We start from the raw sequence: 21070 nt of genomic DNA, 5'->3' as shown, positions 1-21070 counted from the left end.
ACTTCCCTTCAGTATTCAACATTGTACTGGAGTTTCAAACCATTGAAAGGAGGAGGAAGGAAGGGAGGAAGTAGGGAAGAAAGAGAGTGAGGAAAGGAGGGAGGGAGAATCGAAGAAAAGAAATAAGAAAATAAGGAGAAAAAGAAAGAAGGAGGAAATAAATGGAAGGAAAGTAAAAATATCAGGCACACATCATTTCAATTGTCTCATCAAAACCAATTATAGTGCAGATGCCTTGTTTGGAGTGAATAAAATGTGCTATACTTTCGGTAACCAAGAGGATGATGAAAAATGTGGCCATATGAAGAAAGCTCACAGGTAGGAGACATGGTAGTCCTAATGTAGATTTTAAATAGGATTAAGAAATAGAGACAACCCTTGTTCAACTTCAACACCACAAGGGAAAGCTGGTAGTGAGCTTATAAGCCAAAGACAGTGTGAAGCAAAGTCGTTCAAGCCCTCTTGAGTTCAGGTTTTGTGCATTGGTCTTGAGAAATAAGAAATTGTTAGGACAAGTAAATCTAAGGAATGCAGATTGATTCATTCCAAAAATATTTATTGAGCTCTTAGTATGGACCACACACTATTCTAAGTGCTTATAAAACAGTGAAGGAGACTAATGAATCTTTGCCCTCATACAGCTTTTATTATAACATTGGGAGACAGAATAGAAGCAAGCAAACAAAGAAAAATGATAAGTAAATATCATGTATTGCTAGGTGATACGTATTTTGGGGGAGAAAACAAAACAGAATCTGTTAAGGGGATATAGGACCACTACAGGGGTAGATGTAGGTATGATTGAAAGTGGTGGGATTGCAATTTCAAATAGGGTAGAAATGACCTTTGAGCAAAGATTGGAAGAAGGTAAGGGAGTCAGCCATGGAGTCTGAGTAAAGGCCCAAATGTGCGACCGAGCTTTTCTTAATCAAACACCAACAAGAAGGCCAAAGTGGCTGAAGCAAAACAAGCCAGCAGAAGAGTAGAAAGAGATGAGGTTATGGGAGTTGTGAGTGTCCAGATTGTGGAGGGCCTTTGGGGCCATTGTAAAGAAGATTCTAAATGAGATGAGAGCAGTTGTTAAGTTTTTGAGCAGTTGAGTGGCACGATCTCAATCATGTTTTAAAAGGATCACACTGGCTTCTAGGTTGAGAGTAGAACTGTAGGGGGCCAATAGTAGAAGCCACAAGAGTTGAAAAAGATAGATGCTGGTGGCTTGGACTCAGTCAGTAGTGACAGAATGTCAGATTCTGGAAATATTTTCAAATTAGAGATAGCAGATTTATTTCTCTGGTCACACAGAAACTTAAGTATGTGTCTATGAAAACCCATTCTCAGGAGACTTGGGGCCGAGTTAGAATTTTGGTGACGTAAAACTTAGCAGAAGATCCCTTGAGAGATGTACGATTTCTTCTCATATTTTAGGCTTCGATACTTCAGTCTTGCGTTGAAGTAGGGACAAAAGTACTGACAACAGGGATTTTTAATACACTGGTTAAGATCTTTCAACTCTGGAATCTGTTTCATAGCATGTAAGCACAAATTTAATAATACCAATTACTTAAATGAAGGCAAAATTATGCCACGGGCAAAGTGACTGCCTTTCTATTCTGGTATTAGGAGAATCAGATAATAGCAAAAGGCACCATATGTACAAATCCAAACAACAAATCTGAAGGAAAATAAAAGAATGATTGTTTATATGCATATTGTAATAGAGGGGGATATTAGATAAAGGGTTGAAATTTCACCAATTTAATAATATTAGAATAAAAGAATATTGCAATTAATCTAAGTAATCATGACTCATATAAAATTTCAAAGCAAAATTTGCTTGCAAATGCTTTTTGAATTCTACTTGAAATTTCTAATAGAACAGTTTAATGCATGAAAAAGATGATTTTTATTAATATATTGTGACTTTGTAGAAACTGATCTTTTGGACTCTACATAAACATTCGCAATAATGTGATCAGTGGTTTCTCTTAGAAAAATGGAGTTTTTCAACACATTTATTCAGTTATAAATATAATTTGTTTCTTCAACAGCTTATATGACTCGGGATTTATTTGATTTGCTGTATATAAATGTGTGTATTTTCAAATATTAATCATTAACTGTAATTTAAGTCATGCTTAAGTTATTTCTATAGTACATTATTTTTCATTTGTATTATATGAAAAGATTTGTATTATAGAGAAGAGATTATGGATATTTACTGCATTTCAGTCATGCCCAGCTCATATTTATATGTGCTTTGGTACAGTTTTCTTTTATGTTTTATACAAATCTCTCTTTTGTAGGAAATTATCCATTCTTTTTCCCCCACCATTATGTTATCAAGCCTAGCAGTTGCCCTACCTTGACTATTATGCTGCAATTTACTCCCAGCTCTGCTAAAATGCACTTTAAGAACGCACTCCTACTCCTTCCATTCTCCCAGCAACACTATTTTCATAATCCCCATCATGTAAAGTGTAGAAAGCAGAAACTTCCATATTAAAACTTACAAATCATGAGGCTGGTAGAAGTTTTGAAGTTGCAATTAAGTTGTGGGGAGGTTTTCCTTTTATTCACAAATGATTGAAGCTGTGTTTCGACCAATTACGTCATTTTTTATGTGTGATATATAATTACCAATTCGTTAATTATGCAAAGACAATGCATCATCCTATGAAGAACATTTTGGTCCAAATACATAGTTGTGTTTAGAAAGTGTTTTCTCACATGGGGACAATAAACCATGAAGAAAAAATTAAAAGATCAATTTACCATAGAGACACCAAAAATAACTTTTTAACTTTTTTTAGAAGCTCCGTAAAACCTAGTTAATAAGTACTTTAATGCCTTTTGATTGAACACAATTCCCAATTCGATATGTCATTAATGTAGTGCCTGGTAGCTGGATGGGATGTAAAGAGTGTAAGAATTAGATTTATATAGGGTGTTGCCTTTATCTGTCAGATAAAGACAAATTCCAGAGAGTGAAAATGAACTGGAGTTTGAGTCTTTGGTTCTCTTATTTCTCATTTTCAATTTTAAGATAGATCTACTCCCCAATGGCTGCTGTCACAACAGCTACTAATGGGTTTTTCTAATCCCTTTTTCTTAGAAATGAAAGTTATATGCTCCTCTGCTAACCAAGTTACAAAGTGTCTCAAGGCATTTCTGATGCCTAAAACTGCTTAAAGCTATTATTTTCACCTTCCCAAAATATGAGGACAATAGTGCCTAGGGTTTTATAAGTCTATAAACATGTATACCTACATTTAAGTATGTGTATAACCTATTTAACTGCAGTACTACATTTTTCAAGAAGGTGATACATACACACAACCACCAGGAAGAAAAAATAGTATCTTGTTTGTTGTTGTTGTTGTTGTTGTTTTTCTCCATTACTGTATCTGGAACTCCTAGAACAGCACCTAGCACTTAATAGGTACTGAATATACATCTGTTGAATTAGTGAGTGATGGTCTGATACACGTAGGTGTGGACTCTGAGACAGAAGAAGACAGGGCAGTTTTAATCAGTGCCAGTACTAAAAGAGAAAACCACATTTACTTCTTTTTACATCGTATCCTAACTCACTGAGTTAAATCATCTAGACATGTGAATTCTACAAATGTATACATATATAAGCATGAAGAAATTGTTCTAGGTTTGTATATACTGAATCTAAAACAATCATTTATGAAAATGTGTGACAGGGAACCCACATATAATTAAAACATTACTAACATTTTTCCTCATCATTGAACTTTCATTATGTGGTTATGACAAGCAGTAGAGTAGAGAGTTTAGCAAAGCACTGTGTTGGAACCTAAAAAACTTAGAAAGATTTAACCTGATTGTTGATAGTTGTACCCTTGGGCAAGTAACATAAAATAATTAGGCCTAGTTTTTAACGTTGAGATTAAATCAGTGATAATAATCGCCCCTGCCTACTCAACTGTACTATTGTGAAGATACAGTGAAATCATGTAGGACTATGTAGGAAAATTCCTGTTAAAATGTATAATTATATAAATTTCAAGATTTAAAAAATGCATATTGCTTTGTCAAACACCCCAAATTCTAAGAAAGTTATAAATTTCCATGTAAAGTATCCTAAAAACAAATTACCTTTAAGAATGTGTTAAACTTTATAAAATTATATATTTGTATATTTTAAAAACTGTAAATAAAATGTTAACCACATAAAATATACGTAAAGTTATTTCCAGATTTGGCAAATATTCTAAAGCTAAAAAAAGTTAAAACAGGAGAATACATACAAGTTAAAACATATTTGCTTTTGACAAAATCTTCCTTAGAGGATCTTATAAACTTTTGATCATATTCTTTTATTGTACAGATGTTCCTTGACTTATGATGGGGTTATATCCGGATAAACCCATTGTAAGTTGAGAATTTTGTCTGTGGAAATGCATTCAATACACTTAACCTACCAAATATCATGGTTTAGCCTAGCTAACCTTAAACATGCTCTGAGCAACTATGTTAACCTACAGTTGCGCAAAGTCATAGAACACAAGGTCTATTGTATAATAAAGTGTTGAATACCTCATTCAATTTTTTGAATACTATACTGAAGTATGGTTTCTAATGAATGTATATCCCTTTCACACCACCCTAAAGTTGACAAATCATTAAGTAGAACCATTATAAGACAGGGACCATGTGTATTTCCAAGACTAGTTGTTATTTGTTCAGGAGTAATTTTTTTATTCTATTTATGTAAGGTATAAAACAAATAACTCACTTTATTGTATATTTATCTTGAGGTACAGAAATGCAACTCTAAATTATTTCAAGATTCTGTGTACCATAACTTTTACCAAGAAGAGGATGCTGTTTTCTAGCTTGTTTTTAATTGTTGTTTTATTTTGTGCTTTAGTTTTTTTTTTATGAAATGTGTTAATTTTTTTCCATTTCTATTTCAGTAACTTAAAACCCGTTGTTTTTTTTTTTTTTTTTTTTTGAGACGGAGTCTCGCGCTGTGTCACCCAGGCTGGAGTGCAGTGGCGCGATCTCGGCTCACTGCAAGCTCCGCCTCCCAGGTTCAGGCCATTCTCCTGCCTCAGCCTCCGAGTAGCTGGGACTACAGGTGCCCGCCACCACGCCTGGCTAGTTTTTTGTATTTTTAGTAGAGACGGGGTTTCACCATGTTAGCCAGGATGGTCTCGATCTCCTGACCTCGTGATCCGCCCGTCTCGGCCTCCCAAAGTGCTGGGATTACAGGCTTGAGCCACCGCGCCCGGCAAAACCCGTTGTTCTAATTGTGAGTTAAGAACCATGACAAAAACTATTGAAAAACATTGAAACTCTAAGCAAAGAATGATTTAATCAGTATTTTTTTGTGTGTGTCTTTTTTTTCTTTGGAGTCTTTACGTTTGTTTTTGTTGTTTATTTTTTTTGTTGTCTTTCCTTTGCCATTAAAAAAGCTAGTTTGTATTTATTTTTTTGCCGGTTAAATTTGAAACCATGAACATATTAAAATTGTAATACTATTACACTGAACCTTATGAATTGCCATCATGCCTTTCAAAATGTTTAAATATTTGCAATATCATATAGTTTAATGCAATGACTTGTACCCAAGTCTGCTTATTTCTGAATATTAATATATATCATTCAACATCCTGAGGGGAAAAAAAAATCAAGAACTTTGTGTTGTAAATCACAAATGATTAACACACCAATTCCCAAATTTAATTTGCCAAACCACAGGCAAAAGAGTAAAGAGTGTTATCAATAAGGAAATCCATGGAGCTTCCAAAAAGGTAAAAAAAAAAAAATGAGTGTTAGCTTCCTGCTCCCATATCATGGTTTTTGTTAATTTCTTTTTTTTTTTTTTTTTAGAAGAATGCATTTGGGTACAGAATGATTGTGTAAAAGAGCGATTTTGCTTTTCTGTCCCCTGTGTAAAACACTATGATGGAAAGCACATTTCCCCAACATCAGTAGCATTAGTTATATATAAAACAGGCGTAATATTACCAAATATGTTTTCTATTTTATCAAAATAGTTTACTGTCATCAATATTAATTTTTGCAAGTTTGATTATATTTTATCACGAATGGTAGCTACCTATGAAGTTGCTTAATCATTTATACTAAATTTTCATTTATCAAAATAATAAGATGCTCATGATTGCATATTTAAATAGAATTAAAAAGTATAACATGAATTTTTAAAAAGCATATTCCATTCATCAGTGATAATCAGTTTTTGAGATTTTCTTGGATTGTTGTATTGCCTTGGAATTTTTCCTCCATAAGCCTTACCTGCCCCTCCTCTGCTGAGTCACACAACACTAAAAGCATATCCTGACTCTAAGAAATTTGGAATCAGAGAATGCCATATATTTTTAACGAAGAGAAAAGTACTTACTTCTATACAACCCTCCTTTGCCATGCGTGTGAGCCAATTTTTCTATTTGGATTTTCTATAAAATGATTTAGGCAATGTGTACAACTTAACACAAGATGTACGTATCATAAAAGGACTGGTAAAATTGTTTTCAATTTACTTAGTGCTGATGGACTAGTAAAGTGATCATTGGATCAGTAAAGTGCAGGGTTTTTTGTTTGTTTGTTTTTCTTTTTGTTCTTATTGATGCTCTGTGGCATCTGGAGAAATGGGCAGACATAATTTTGAGTAAAGGACTTCTTTGTTAGATACCTAATGTACTGTGAGGAAACCATAAGGAAGCTCAGCCAGGAAATGCATATGGACTTCTATTCCACTGTTTAACAGCGAATGACCAGTAAAAGTAAAGTAGAATAAACAAGCAATTACCTGAATAGCTCACATCTGACCAGACCTGAATACCTGTCTACAATGGTTGAACAGAGTAACAAATCTTAGAGGTTCAATGATTCAATTCAAACTGGATTTTCATAAGCAAGTTCAACTCAACTTTTTACTTCAAGTCAACAACTTTTTACTTCAAGCCAAGTGCTATGCTTAACACTCTAAAAGATAAGAAAGAAATATTAAGGAATAATCATGGTACTCTAGTAATTTATAACATTATTGAATATACATATTATAGTTATACAAACAAGTTAGAAAGTAATAAAGACATTAAGGACATAATCCAAGCAAAAATATATAAGACATGAGTGTAACTGAAATCATGAAGAGAAGAAAGCAGCGCAAAAAGCAGAAACTAGGAAGAATTTTATAGAGGAGAAATCCTTAGGCTAAGGTGAATATAATTGGAATCTGGACTAATCTTGAATCTGATAGCTGACAGTTATTATTTATGTACCAGGACACGTTCTAAACACTTATAGTAACTTGTATGGTCATCATAACAGCCCTACGAGGAAGGCTCTATTATTATTACCCAAACTCAGAGAAAAGGAGGTCCCAAGGAGTTAAGTGACTTGCTCAGGTGAGATCGTTTTTAAATATCATAGTTGAAGTCCCACTCTGGATGTTCAAGCTCCAGAGTTTCTGCTCTTAAGCACTACACTATACAGTTTCTTGATGCAGAAAATGTTTTCAAAGTTAAACATACAAAGTCAGTAAGGGTAAAACAATTGTATCAGAAGGACGTGTCTGAAGAATAACAAAGAGACTATCCTTCACTTTGTTATTCACTTTGATTATCCTTCCAAGTGTCTCTGCTGGCAAAGCACTAGGAAATCAAGCTGGATAAAAACTGTGAATCCAGTTTTTTCTTTTTCTTTTTCCCTGGAGTCTTGATTGCCTAAAAGATGGCCTTGAAAGTATCCAAAAAGCTATATGTCATCATGCATGGATTTTGGACAGGGATAATCCTTAAAATGGCAGGATAAATTGGACACAAGAAAAAATAAAGAGATAAAAAATAAGTAAGGAGATATTTGTGTTCAGCATAGCTGGACCAATTTAGAAACTATACCCTTAATTCAGGTAGCTGTACCAGGACTCTCATTATTAAAGTTCACTCAGGAGATGTCCAACATCCTAGATTACCCATTTTCCTGTGTTAGTGCAAAATGGTTAAGTAAATCTATCTGGTAAAATAAATACTCTGATTGGTTGAGGAAAGGTTTTCTGGAAGGTATAAATAATTCCACCATGGCAACAGAACCAAGAGTCTCTGACTGTCTACCAATCTATAGACTTAAATTTTTTTCCCTGTACTTTCTTCTAGCTCCTTCTATTTCTGTTATCCCCAAAACACCTTGATATAGCCTTAAGCAGAATCGACCATCAAAGGGCTAACTCCCTCCTCCTGCTGGGTGCCTTCTCTGTTGGGCCCTAACAGCAGTGCATCTAAGCTCCCATCTTGACATTTTACTTATCCCCTTTCCCACCACCCTTAAATAAAATTCTTTTGTGTCAAAGTTTTATTTAAGTGATGGAAATGGCTAAGATTGTCTACAGGGTTGGGTTTGGAAGAAAAGAGGTCTGGAAAGGGAATATAGCAAAATACCAGTATTTTCTGAGCAAGTGTGGAAGAGATTAAAAGTTACCCCTAGTGACTTTCAAATTTGTATCTCTAGTAAAGATTTCTCTCCTGAATCATGACATATATATATGCATTTTATATATTCACTTAGAAATATAGTAAACATCTTAAATTTAGCATGTAAAAATCTTACACCCTAACCTTATCCTCCTGCAATTTTCCAGATTATAGTTAATGGCAGTTCCATTATTCCACTTGTCTGTGCCAAAATTCTTCATGTTATCCTTGAATCCTTTCTCTACCAACACACATGTAATTGGCCACCAAATCCTAAGGACTCTCGGCCTTTACAATGTATCCAGAATTCACTCCTGCCTCCACTCTGATCCAAACCACCATTATCTCCAGCAAGGATGATTGCATTTGTCTCTTAACAACTTCCCCCTCCTTCCCTTCTCCCATGTAGACTCTAGTCTCAACATATTAGCCAGAGATACCTATTTAAATGAAAAGTCAGATTACCGCTTCTTTTCAAAAGCCCCAATGCTCCCCAACCCCCTCAAAGTAAACAGGGAAGCCCTTATGTTCATAAGTCCCTCCGCGGGTTACCCACCTCATTCTGATATTTCTCTGGTGGTCGCTGACTCATACACTCCAGCCATAATAACTTCCTCCATGTTTCTTGACCACTCCTCCTGGCACATTCCAGTGTCAGCGCCCTTATACTTGCTTTAGCCGCCTGGAATATTATTTTCATGATTTTTCTTTAAATGGTTAATTTCTGCATTTCCTTCAGATCTTTACTTCAAAACTGCCTTCTTGATAAGGTCTTCCCTGACCCCTCCTATCTAAAATTCTGACCCCCACTTTATCCTTCATTTCTCCCTTACCTGCTTTCATTTTGCTCCTCAGCACTGAACTACTATCTAATTGAGTATATAATTTAGCCTTTTCTCTGTTTACTTTATTCTCCTATAGAAGGTGAGATTCCAGAGAGCGGGACTTTTTCTTTCTGGATCACTACTATATACCCAAGATATAAAATATGACGGTCTCAGGTCGGGCGCAGTGGCTCACGCCTGTAATCCCAGCACTTTGGGAGGCCAAGGTGGGCAGATCACAAGGTCAGGAGTTCAAGGCCAGCCTCACCAACATAGTGAGACCCCCATCTCTACTAAAAATACAAAAAAAAATTAGCTGGGCGTGGTGGCATGCGCCTGTAATCCCAGCTACTTGGGAGGCGGAGGCAGGTGAATTGCTTGAACCTGGGAGGCGGAGGAGGTTGCAGTGAGCAGAGATTGCACCACTGGAGTCCAGCCTGGGTGACAGAGTGAGACTCTGTCTCAAAAATAAATAAATAGATAAATAAATAAATAAATAAAGACTGTCTCATGGTAGGTTTTCAACAAATATTTCTTGAGTTAATGAATGAATACAGAGATGTAGCTGTTAGACACACAGAGAGAAACCTAGAAGATAATATTACTAGTTAAAACTAGAGAGGCTAGGGTTGTGTGATGAAAACTGTGCCTAACTGTACTGAATCCTGCCAAGGAGGGAAAGATGCAGTGGGGAAGCTATTGGAATTTCCTTCAGGAAATAAATATGGTTAAAAATGTGAATTATAAGTGCTTCCAGGCCGGGCGCGGTGGCTCAAGCCTGTAATCCCAGCACTTTGGGAGGCCGAGGCGGGTGGATCACGAGGTCAGGAGATCGAGACTATCCTGGCTAACATGGTGAAACCCCATCTCTACTAAAAATACAAAAAACTAGCCGGGCGTGGTGGCGGGCGCCTGTAGTCTCAGCTACTCAGGAGGCTGAGGCGGGAGAATGGCGTGAACCCGGGAGGTGGAGCTTGCAGTGAGCTGAGATCCGGCCACTGCGCTCCAGCCTGGGAGCACAGCGAGACTCCGTCTCAAAAAAAAAAAAAAAAAAAAAAAAAAAAATAAGTGCTTCCAGCTATCTGCTAATGTTAGTCCTTCAGAGAAATGAAAACTGAGAAATCATTAAAAGCAATTTTATCATTTCTTTTAAAAAATAAAGTTCGATATATTTCAAACCAGAATATCATTGAAACACTGAAGTCATTTTTAGGGGAAAATGCACTAAAACAACAATTGATTTCATATTATCTTATATTTTAACTTATGCTTTTATATATTTGTAATTTTATTTCATTTGAAAACTTTTTTCTAATTGAAACTTTTTGAGAACACTGACAACTTCTGATGTAAAATTTTATTACTGAGGACAAACTTTTAAACAGAAGACAAATTAGCCAATTAATGTTTGTATATACATCCCACAGTGGACATATTATTTAAAATCTTAGCTTGGAAAGAGTTGTAGATTTGTGAAGGTATATGTCAGCTTATTTCTAGGTATGAAATACAGGAGCAAGGACACTTGTAAATTATAGCCATCCTTATTTAGTAATTGGATGTTGAAGATTAAGAAACGACTGAATTGAATGACCACAGAAATGGGACAGAGGAAATGATGTTTGTTTGCTTGTTTGTTTGTTTATTGAGATGGAGTTTCACTCTTGTTGCCAAGGCTGGAGTTCAGTGGCACAGTCTCGGCTCACTGCAACCGCCACTTCCCAGGTTCAAGCGATTCTCCTACCTCAGCCTCCTGAATAGCTGGGATTACAGGCACCCACTACCACACCTGGCGAATTTTTGTATTTTTGATAGAGACGAGGTTTCATATGTTGGTCAGGCTGGTCTCAAACTCCTGACCTCAAGTGATCCACCTACCTCGGCCTCCCAAAGTGCTGGGATTATAGGCGTCAGCCACCCAGCCTGGCCGCTATTTTAAATAATAGAAGTTACACTGGCACTTTTCACAGTATTTGGGAGGCAATGAGCTTTGCTATAGGTAAAAAAAAAAAAAAAAAAAAAATATTTAAAACTTCAGTAAATTATTTTCAGTTTACTTTCATCAAAAGTGATTAACAGTAAGTTCAATTTGTCAGATATTGCTCTCCCCTACTCTAGTTCTGTTCAGGTTCTGCAATATCTACTTTGACATTTATACACATAAGTTTACCATTTAGATGGCAAAGGCAAGCTCTGAAATGAAAATCTCTGACAGCAAGGGAGTAGTTGTCACTTTACATTAAATGCAAGAAAAACTAAACAGTAGAAGTCTATCCCTTATGATAAAGAATGGAGCATAGTTAAGGGTTGCTTGAGACCTTTATCTTAAACTGATTAGTTGACAAATAGGTCCCTTGTTTGTTTCCTAGATAAATTATCTGTATTCTCTGGCTTCTCCTTTTATACTGTTAAAGACACATACTCCGCAACACTTGAATAAACAAAGCATTTTTATGTCCAAATTATTTCTGTATGTGTCTCCTTTAAAAACCGATTATCTTCTTAAGGGAGAGACTCACATTTTAAAGTCTTTATTTTCATATCTCAAATTTGAGACTGATACTGTGTGTTATCAATAAACACTTATTTAAACAATAAGCTTTTCAATAGATAAATGAACTGAAGCCACATGGCTTATAGATATCTGCTTTTCCTTTAGGTATCTGGATTTCATCTGCCAGTTGTAAAAGTTACCATGCTGTCTAATTTTTCTCTATTCACAGTATATATTCAGGGTCTTATTCAATTTATTGAAAACGGAGAACCAGAGATGCAAATATCCTATTTCAAAATATTGAGGACTCGAGTTGTATAAATTCATGTACAGATGCCTTTCAGAAATTAAAATTTCTTTTTTATGTATATTTAGAATTTCCTTTTGCAGAAAGATTGGCTAAAAATAAATATCTTACAGAATTTCAGTGGAGTAGTGAAGTGGTCAAGTCATAGGGGCATGTCAAAATTAAGAAGGGAGTTGACTAAAAAGTTGGTACTTTATCATTCTGACATCATGTTTTCAGATAAGGAATTATTCAGGGAGAGAAATAGAAATGCTATATTCTATAGTGATTCTAGGGATTTTTATATCACCATAGCAACTACAAGGGACTATGGCTTCATTTTTAGAGAGTCAGAAAGTATAAAGATCACTTATTTCTAGACAAACGAAAATAGTAAAATGCTATCAGAGATCTCATCTCTGACTTTAAACTATGGAAAGTGCTACAAAATTTTCTTTGGTGCACATACCATTTTTCTGTGTGTAATGCCTTGGGGACACAAATATGTGCAGGGAATTTAAAAAGGATTTATTTCCTGGACTCCAGCCAATTTTGACAGCATTCTCTGAGAATGCACCAAGGAGCTAATATCTAGATATCCAGGGAGTATGACATCCCCTGCCCCAGTTTTTGCTTTTTGCTTTTCTCATTTAAGATGAAAAGTTTTCCTGCATTTGCAACATGCTGCCCAGCATTGCTAAAACCGTTCATAACTTGATGCTGAGCAATCCTACAGCATTCCAAAGAATTGATAGCTCTCCAGAGACTCAGATTAAAATCAAGAAGCTTTGCAAGCTCAAATCCTCAGAGTATACATACACACACACATACACGCACACACACAAACCATATCAAAGCCATAACTGGACAACTTTTATATGCTGTTGGGGAAGATCCTTTATCTCTTTCCTTGAATTTTTTCTCCATGGGTGCTTACAGCTATGCATTTAAAGGGTTTGGGCCGTCTGTGTACTAACAAATGTGATTGGTTACCCACTCTGAATTTAAGTAATCAGCCTTTCATTCAGCTGGCTGCTTGGTATCAAGTGGAGAACTTTGCAGCCTTATGGATCTTTGTCATTGGACTGGCAGCCAAGCAAGAATGATGGAGTCAGTGACTTAAAGAATTTAGAGTTGAATCAAATCAAGTACTTGTGAAATCAGGCTTCCCAGGTCAGGCAAGTTAACAGAAGCAGCCAAGAAGATATGTTGGTGCATGGTTCTGACACCTGACCTAATCAGGGTAGTGGAATAACCCTAAACATTCCACCCAAGACTCTAGGCTTGGAGCCATCAGAAGATGGTAGTAAAATTCTACCAGGTAAATAAAAGTAAAGAAATAATACTAGAGATATGCTTGAGTTCAATGACTTTTAGGGCATTAATCATAGGTATTAAATCCATTGTATCTCTTATTATAATTTCAACTATATTTTAGATTCAGGAATACATGTGCAGGTTTGTTACATGGATATATGGATATTGTTTGATGCTGAGATTTGGGATATGAATGACCCCATCACCCAGATAATGAGCATAGTATCCAACAGTTTCCGTTTTACTATGAGTTTTGTTTTTATTAGTAGTAAACTTTCCTTCAATAAACAAGTCTCTGATGTCAAATACGGCATACTGCAATGTTGTGCTAAGCTATTTTTGATTTTGTAGTGAAAGAGAATGACAGCAAAAGACAGTCTGGTCTGCTTACATTTATGTTTTCCACTTCCAACATGCTGCTGTTGCTCTTGATAAGATCACCAATGGCCTCCTAAATTGCCCAAGTTGACTTTTCCCTCCTGGTCCTAGCTGCATCTGACTGGTTGACGGCTCTCTCCCTCTTTGTGGTTCTCCTCCTGCGTCTGATGACTATTATTCTTTAGGGATACTCATCTCCTTCCTCTGCCCATGCTTTCCACAAAGGTTCATCTTTATGCCACATTTCTTCTCACTCTTTTCACTCTAAACACCTTTCCTGAGCAATCTGACCACCCCAGTCTTATTCAACATCACACATATTCCAATGACTCAATTTTCTATGTGAAATTGCTAAAAGACAGTTTTAACCTGAATTCCTCCAGATAAGTAAATTCTCAGACTATTTCTGTGTTGGCTTGTTCTTTCTTTTGTATGGTAATACCTGACCTATCAGATAAGTACTTTTTCCACAGAGTTAAATTGAGGTGCTAAACAAAAGAAATAGTGAAAGCTTTCCATCACAAGATGTACATAGACTTGAAGAGAATGCCTTGAAATTGTATTTTAAAAATACCTTCTTTATCTGAAATTCACTCACATCACCCATAACTGTTGTATCTTATCCTGTTGCTGAGCTGATATATAAGACATGAGAACACAGTTGCTTTTTTTAAGGTTCCCATTGTAAGCATTGGCTTTTATCTTTTACAACTGATATTGTCCATAGTCTCACCTGCCTCTACAGCTTAGTTGTTGTTCAAGGCATGTCCTCATGCACCATAAACATGAAATCTTAGAATAACGCAGAAAACCCTCTAAGTTTTATTGTTAACTTCTTTCCTGTTTCCCTCTCTAATTGTGAAGTTTTCTTCAGAGCCCATCATCTGGAAAGCGGTACAATCAGCAGCAGTCACTCCCTATTTAACCCAGTCTCCAACTTACAAATGATTAAAATCCTTCCCAATTTTGACTGAAGATAGGCAAGAATATTCCCTTTGTTTTGGGAGGCCGAGGCAGGCAGATCACGAAGTCAGGAGATTGAGGCCATCCTGGCTAACCCGGTGAAACCCCATCTCTATTGAAAACCAAACACCGCATGTTCTCACTCATAGGTGGGAACTGAACAATGAGATCACTTGGACTCAGGAAGGGGAATATCACACACCGGGGCCCATCATGGGGAGGGGGGAGGGGGGAGGAATTGCATTGGGAGTTATACCTGATGTAAATGACGAGTTGATGGGTGCTGACGAGTTGATGGGTGCAGCACAGCAACATGGCACAAGTATACATATGTAACAAACCTGCACGTTATGCACATGTACCCTAGAACTTAAAGTATAATCATAATAAAAAATAAATTTTTAAAAAAAAGAAAAAAAAAATACAAAAAATTAGCCGGGCTTGGTGGCGGGCGCCTGTAGTCCCAGCTACTCGGGAGGCTGAGGCAGGAGAATGGTGTAAGTAAACCCGGGAGGTGGAGGTTGCAGTGAGCCTAGATCACGCCACTGCACTCCAGCCTGGGCGACAGAGCAAGACTCCGTTTCTAAAAAAAAAAAAAAAAAAAAAAGATTCCCTTTTTTGATACTTGTTAACATTTATATTTAGTCAGGAACACAAGATCTCTGGATGACAGAATATACCATTAATTACTCAAAAGCATCTTAGGGCAAGATGTTTATCTGTGAGTGCAGGGGTTGTAGTACAGGAGAGAAACCCCAATATTGTGGATCTCAGAGCTTATATACAACACCTGATGCATCAGGAGGAGAGTGAGAGAGACAGACATACAGAAAGACAGAGACTTTGCTCTGGGATATAAACCAAAGATCTAGGTCTATTATTTTTGGAATATAAGTTGAAATGTAATCAAAGGGCTCTTAGAGATAAAAGTTTTTAAGTCTCTCCGGAGCAATGCACTAAATTCCAAGGTAAGCTTGCCATTCAGTCATCCTTTAAGTCAGTTACCAGAACTCTTTGCTCAGAAAGCCTAGTCCATGTATCCAAATGTGAAAATATGTATGGCTCAGCAATCCTTGTCATCTTATTCCTCAAAATCTGATTTCAACTGCCTATGGAACATCTACAGTTTGATGCCTCAAAGGCTTTTCATTATGACCAAGTCCAAAATTGAACTAATCATTTATGCACACATATACAAGCATGCACCCATGGAACCTATTCATCCATCTGAAATCCTTTTACCCAATGACACCACAAATCATGTGGATGCTCAGTTTAGATACCTAAGAGTCATTCAAGTTCTTCCTCTTCTTCACCCAACACACAGCCACTGAATTCTGCTGAGCTGTTTTCCTAAACTCCCTTCCCACTTCAACTCAAATGTGAATAGCAGCTAGATACTTGATTTAATTAATGAACTTTTGTTAATATTGTAGGTGTGGTAATGGTATTATATGTACTTTCTGAAAAAAGAGTTATCATGAGAGAATATTTCAGCAAGAGAAAAATGCTGAAGTATTTATGGATAAAAAATATATCAATTTGTTTCAGAATAATCTAGTTGAAGAGGTGAGTGGGTGGGGTGATACATAAAATAAGGTTGTCCATGGAGTCATAACAGTTGGCACTGGATTATAGGGTTATGGGAGCTATTTGTATTATTTTCCTACTTTCATATATATATATGAAATCTTACATAATGATAAATTTTAAAAATCATAGTTCCCCATTAGCTACTGAAGTACAGGCAGAATTTTCTGTTGAAATTCAAAATACATTATTGAATATCCTCAGCCTCTGTTTCCTGGCCCATCTTCCCCTAAGCTTCTATGCTACCAAAAAGGCAACCAAATATGACTGCACTTGTTACCTAGCTTTGTGTGTGTATTACCTACTAGCTCTAATGTTCTTCCCACTTCTACTAGTCAGGTATGTCTACTGCAGATTGCTCCTTCTTCATGAATTCTTTCCTGAGCCTAAGACCAAATATGATATATGATATATTTTTTCTCTGAACTTCTAGAAGATGTTTGGTACCACTAAGAACACTCATCTATTCCTTCTCATCTAGCTAAGGCTTCTGTACTTCCATTTTGTTCAATTCTTCAAACCATACCCTTTCTTACTACTACAATAAAACCCACTTAAAACTTCTTAAAAGCAAACTAAACTGTGTTTCACCCACCTTTCTTTCTGCTATATTGCTCCTTACACATGGGAAGAACTCAATACATTTTGTTCAGTGGACCCTATATATGATTTAGATGATCAAAATAAGCAAATTCTTACTAGCAAGAATAGCCAGAATGTAGTTTTTAGCAAATTTATTTGAGAATAAATATGTTTAGATTTCTCTTTCTTCTTATATAACACATTTGTGGTTTGTGATTTCTCCATTAAATAGAATATAAATAAAGCATGGATTCAATTTATGGGATCATCTATTCATTCATTCAACAAAAAAGCATTTGCCATCTATCATGTGCCAAGCACAGGTTTGAGCTTTGGAAGCCCAACAGATAACAACATCCCTATACTCATAGATTTCAGTCTAATGGTATATACAGGCCACTTGATATATATTTTAATGTTAGAAATAAGTACTATAAAGAAAAGGGAAGAATAATGCAAGGAATAAAGAGTGATTGCTGATGCTATTTAAAATAGGGTAGTAGAGAAGGCCCCTTTAACATGAGAAAGAAGTAAGGGAACCAGTGATATAAATGTTGGTTAGGAAAACTATTTTTGGCAGGGAGAACAGCAAGGGCGGAAATCTTGAAGCAAGAATATAGTTGGTATACTCAAGTAATGCAGTAAAGCTAATGAGGGTGGAGTGTTGTGGACTATGAAGAGACTGGGAAGAGATGAAGTTGGAATGGTAGGTAGTATACAACCAAGTCATAGAGAGATGTATAGGTCATAGTAAAGATTATGCTTTTTTTTAAAAAAAAAAAAGTCAAAGCAAGTTTATTAAGAAAGTGAAGGAATAAAGAATGACCACTCCATAGGCAGTGCAGTGGCATGGGCTGCTTGACTCAGGATACTTTTAGTTATTTCTTGATTATATGCTAAACAAGGGGTGAATTATTCATGAGGTTTCTGGGAAAAGGAGTGAGCAATTCCCAGAACTGAGGGTTCCTGCCATTTTAGACAATATTGGGTAACTTCTTGACACTTCTGTGGAATTTGTAAACTGTCACGGCGCTGGTAGGAGTGTCTTTTAGCCTGCTAATGCATTATAATTAGTGTATAATGAGCAGTGAGAAGGACCAGAGGTCACTTTTTTCACCATATTGGTTTTGGTGAGTTTTGACTGGCTTATTTACAGCAACTTTATCAGCAAGGTCTTTGTGACCCGTATCTTGTTCTGGCCTCCTGTCTCATCCTGTGACTTTGAATGCCTGACTTCCTGGGAATGCAGCCCAGTAGGTCTCAGCCTTATTTTACCCAGCCCCTATTCAAGATGGAGTTGATCTGGTTCTAATGCCTCTGACCTATTTCCCCCCTTTCTTTTACAAGGGAACCCTTAATCCTAAGGGTAGTAGAGGGATGAAGATACATCTTCTGTTACTTCTTCAGGCTGAATATGGGTGATGATATTTCTGCCTAACTATTAGGGTCTCTTGTATTCAGGGTAGAGAGGAGCTCAGTCAGCAATTATCAGTTTGGTGAGGGCCATTCATAATTGATAAATGGTGGTATCTGGAAGATTAGTAAGTTTTCAATTTAAGAAAACATTGACTAAGCTTATACTGCATTCCTACACAGAGTACAACAGCAAATATATTCCACAACCGTAAAACAAAATAAGTAAAATTATCCCAAGTAAACTAAATTAGAAGGCTTTTCATGAACTGGGCAACTGTTGGAACCAAAGTGATATGGGGTTGCTAGCTGATTCCAATACATGTCCAGAATTAGAATACTGATGCAGGTTTTTACATTACCCACCCTTCTTGTTTCTTCTGAGGTATAGTCAGAGATCACTGGCAGATTCACAGGAATAAGCGGGGTCAGTCTATATTGCAGGAAAAAACTCAAACAACTGATGAGACTAATAGCAGGTGTACCATAGTTCTTAAAACATATTTTTTTTTTCTCTCTCCAGTCTCCCATTTTTACTAAAGACAAATCATCACAGGACTGATTTGCTTTATTATACTTGGTCTGAGTAGTTGTATAAAGTGCAGCAAGAATAATTGTTTTTCATGTAGGCTTTTGAAATTGGCTGTGATTGAACTCTGTGATGAAGAGCCACTGGAAGATTTTGAGCAGAGGAGTGATATGATCCCAATTATGTTTTGAAAGAATCTTTTCGGCTCTTGTGTGGAGAATTATCCACTAGAGGGGAAAGACTGGAAGCAAGAGGACCATTTAGATAGATATTTCTGTAATTCAGATGAGAGATAACGATAGCTTATATCAGAGCTGTAGCAAGAAAGGTAGTGAGAAGTGGTCAAATTCTGGATATGTCCTGAAAGTCAAGCCAGAACAATTGTCCAATAATTCGAATACTGGAGACTGAAAAAATTAAGGATGGCTCCAAAGTCGTCAATCTGAGTAATTGTTAATTGAATTACTATAATTCAATTGAAATCAGTAATTGCCATTTACTGAAATGAGGGAATCTATGGGAGGAGAAGGATTAGGAAATGCAGTTCAGAATTTTGTTTGCATCATATTAAGTTTGAAAGTCTCGTGAGACCTCCAAGTGTTGAGAAAGTACTAGCATTTGTTAGAATGGAGTTCGGAGGAGATGTCCAGGCTTGCAATACACATTTGGGTGTCATTGTCTTATACGGGATATTTGAAATTATGAGAACAAATGGGAGGGATTATGGACAGAGAAGAAAAGAAATGCAAATACTGAGTCAGAGCACTCTAATATTAAGAACAGGATGAGAAGGATCCAGCAAAGGAAACTGAGAAGCAGTGGACATAAAGGTAGAAGAAAAACCAGAAGAGGTTAGGATACAGAAGCCAAATGAAGGCAGTTTTAAGATGTAGGGAGGGATCCACTCTCTCAGGGCGAGGTCTATGATTTACCTATTGAATTTGAGCATATCAAAGTCACTGGACTTCATGGTTATTAACTTTAAAAAGTCAGTAATTAAGATATGCAACACCATTTGTTACCTTTGGGATTTATACATATTTTTTCTCTTTCTATAGACAGCTAATTCATTTTTTTACTTGTTTTAAAATTTTTATATTACAGAATATAAAAGATAATCTACAACAAAGCTCAGGTCGGATTGACATTATTCACAGCAAGAAGACAGCAGCATTGCAAAGTGCAACACCTGTGGAAAGGGTGAAGCTACAGGAAGCTCTCTCCCAGCTTGATTTCCAATGGGAAAAAGTTAACAAAATGTACAAGGACCGACAAGGGTAGGTAACACGTATATTTTGCTTGATACTTAGAGAAATGATTTGTTTTCAGGGAACTGTAGAATTTATTTCAGTACCCTCCAAGGAAAAAAGACAGGGAAAAAGAAGTATCACTGTCATTGAAAAATAGTGAGTAAAATGAGAACAAATAATGATGAACAATTCAGAAAAATGAGCTGAATTGTAGAAATTATTCAGTATTAAATTTAGCATTATGTTGAAGCATTGTATCTTCTAAAATTTCAGGTAATCGTAAATCAGATTGGGTCATTAAATTGAGGTGCTATAAACAGTTGTTCGATATAACATATTTATCTTTAGTCAAATCTGTGTCCAAAAATGTATAGGAGTTTGATACTTAGATTAACATGTTTAAAATATTGCCTATCAATAAAAATTGATTTTCATTTATTTCTATTTTGGAGGGCAACACTTTACACTTTGCATAACCCTCCCTCACATTTTTCTTTTGCAATGGGGAATTTGTTAATTTAAAATCATATTTATTTTTTTCTTAATTGAAATATTTAGCTGTTGACTTAATTGAAGGGGGCGCAGAAATTCAGTTACATTATTTAGCCTCACATCACAAGAAGTGGAATACTTTTTCTTTTACATTTTGAGATTAAAAGTAATAAAGTTATCTAACAGCTTAAAGTGATTCATTTCAAAGTTCTTTATTCTCAAGGTAGGCTTCTTAATTATTCTCAGAGGAAATCAAATCATTTGTCTAATAATTACAGGGAACCTCCATGGTATCTCTTACATCTGTCCATTTCTAACCATCTTTACTCCTATTTTAGTTCTTGGTTTACTACATCAGGCACCTAAAGAGATTTCTAGCATTAATCTCAGTTGTCTGAAATGATTGTCTCTACTTTGTTCTCAATGATCTTTCAGTGGTCATCATTTTTCTAAAGTGTAAGAGCTTCGGTACTATAATCTCATT

The 21070-nt window shown here is 36.1% G+C and overlaps 1 protein-coding gene across 1 annotated transcript in view; it reads left to right on the top strand.

Annotated features, from left to right (window-relative positions):
- DMD (dystrophin) overlaps nt 1-21070 on the top strand; it is a 2044437-nt gene that overhangs the window by 929182 nt on the left and 1094185 nt on the right. The window contains exon 42 of the mRNA XM_025371836.1: nt 19949-20121. Coding sequence (XP_025227621.1) covers nt 19949-20121 — 173 coding nt within the window. The remainder of the gene's footprint in view (nt 1-19948; nt 20122-21070) is intronic.

Source organism: Theropithecus gelada, chromosome X (assembly GCF_003255815.1).
Source record: "Theropithecus gelada isolate Dixy chromosome X, Tgel_1.0, whole genome shotgun sequence".
In the NCBI taxonomy this organism is placed as follows: domain Eukaryota; kingdom Metazoa; phylum Chordata; class Mammalia; order Primates; family Cercopithecidae; genus Theropithecus; species Theropithecus gelada.
Note: the sequence above shows the minus strand (reverse complement) of the source record. Positions and strands in the feature narration are given on the sequence as shown.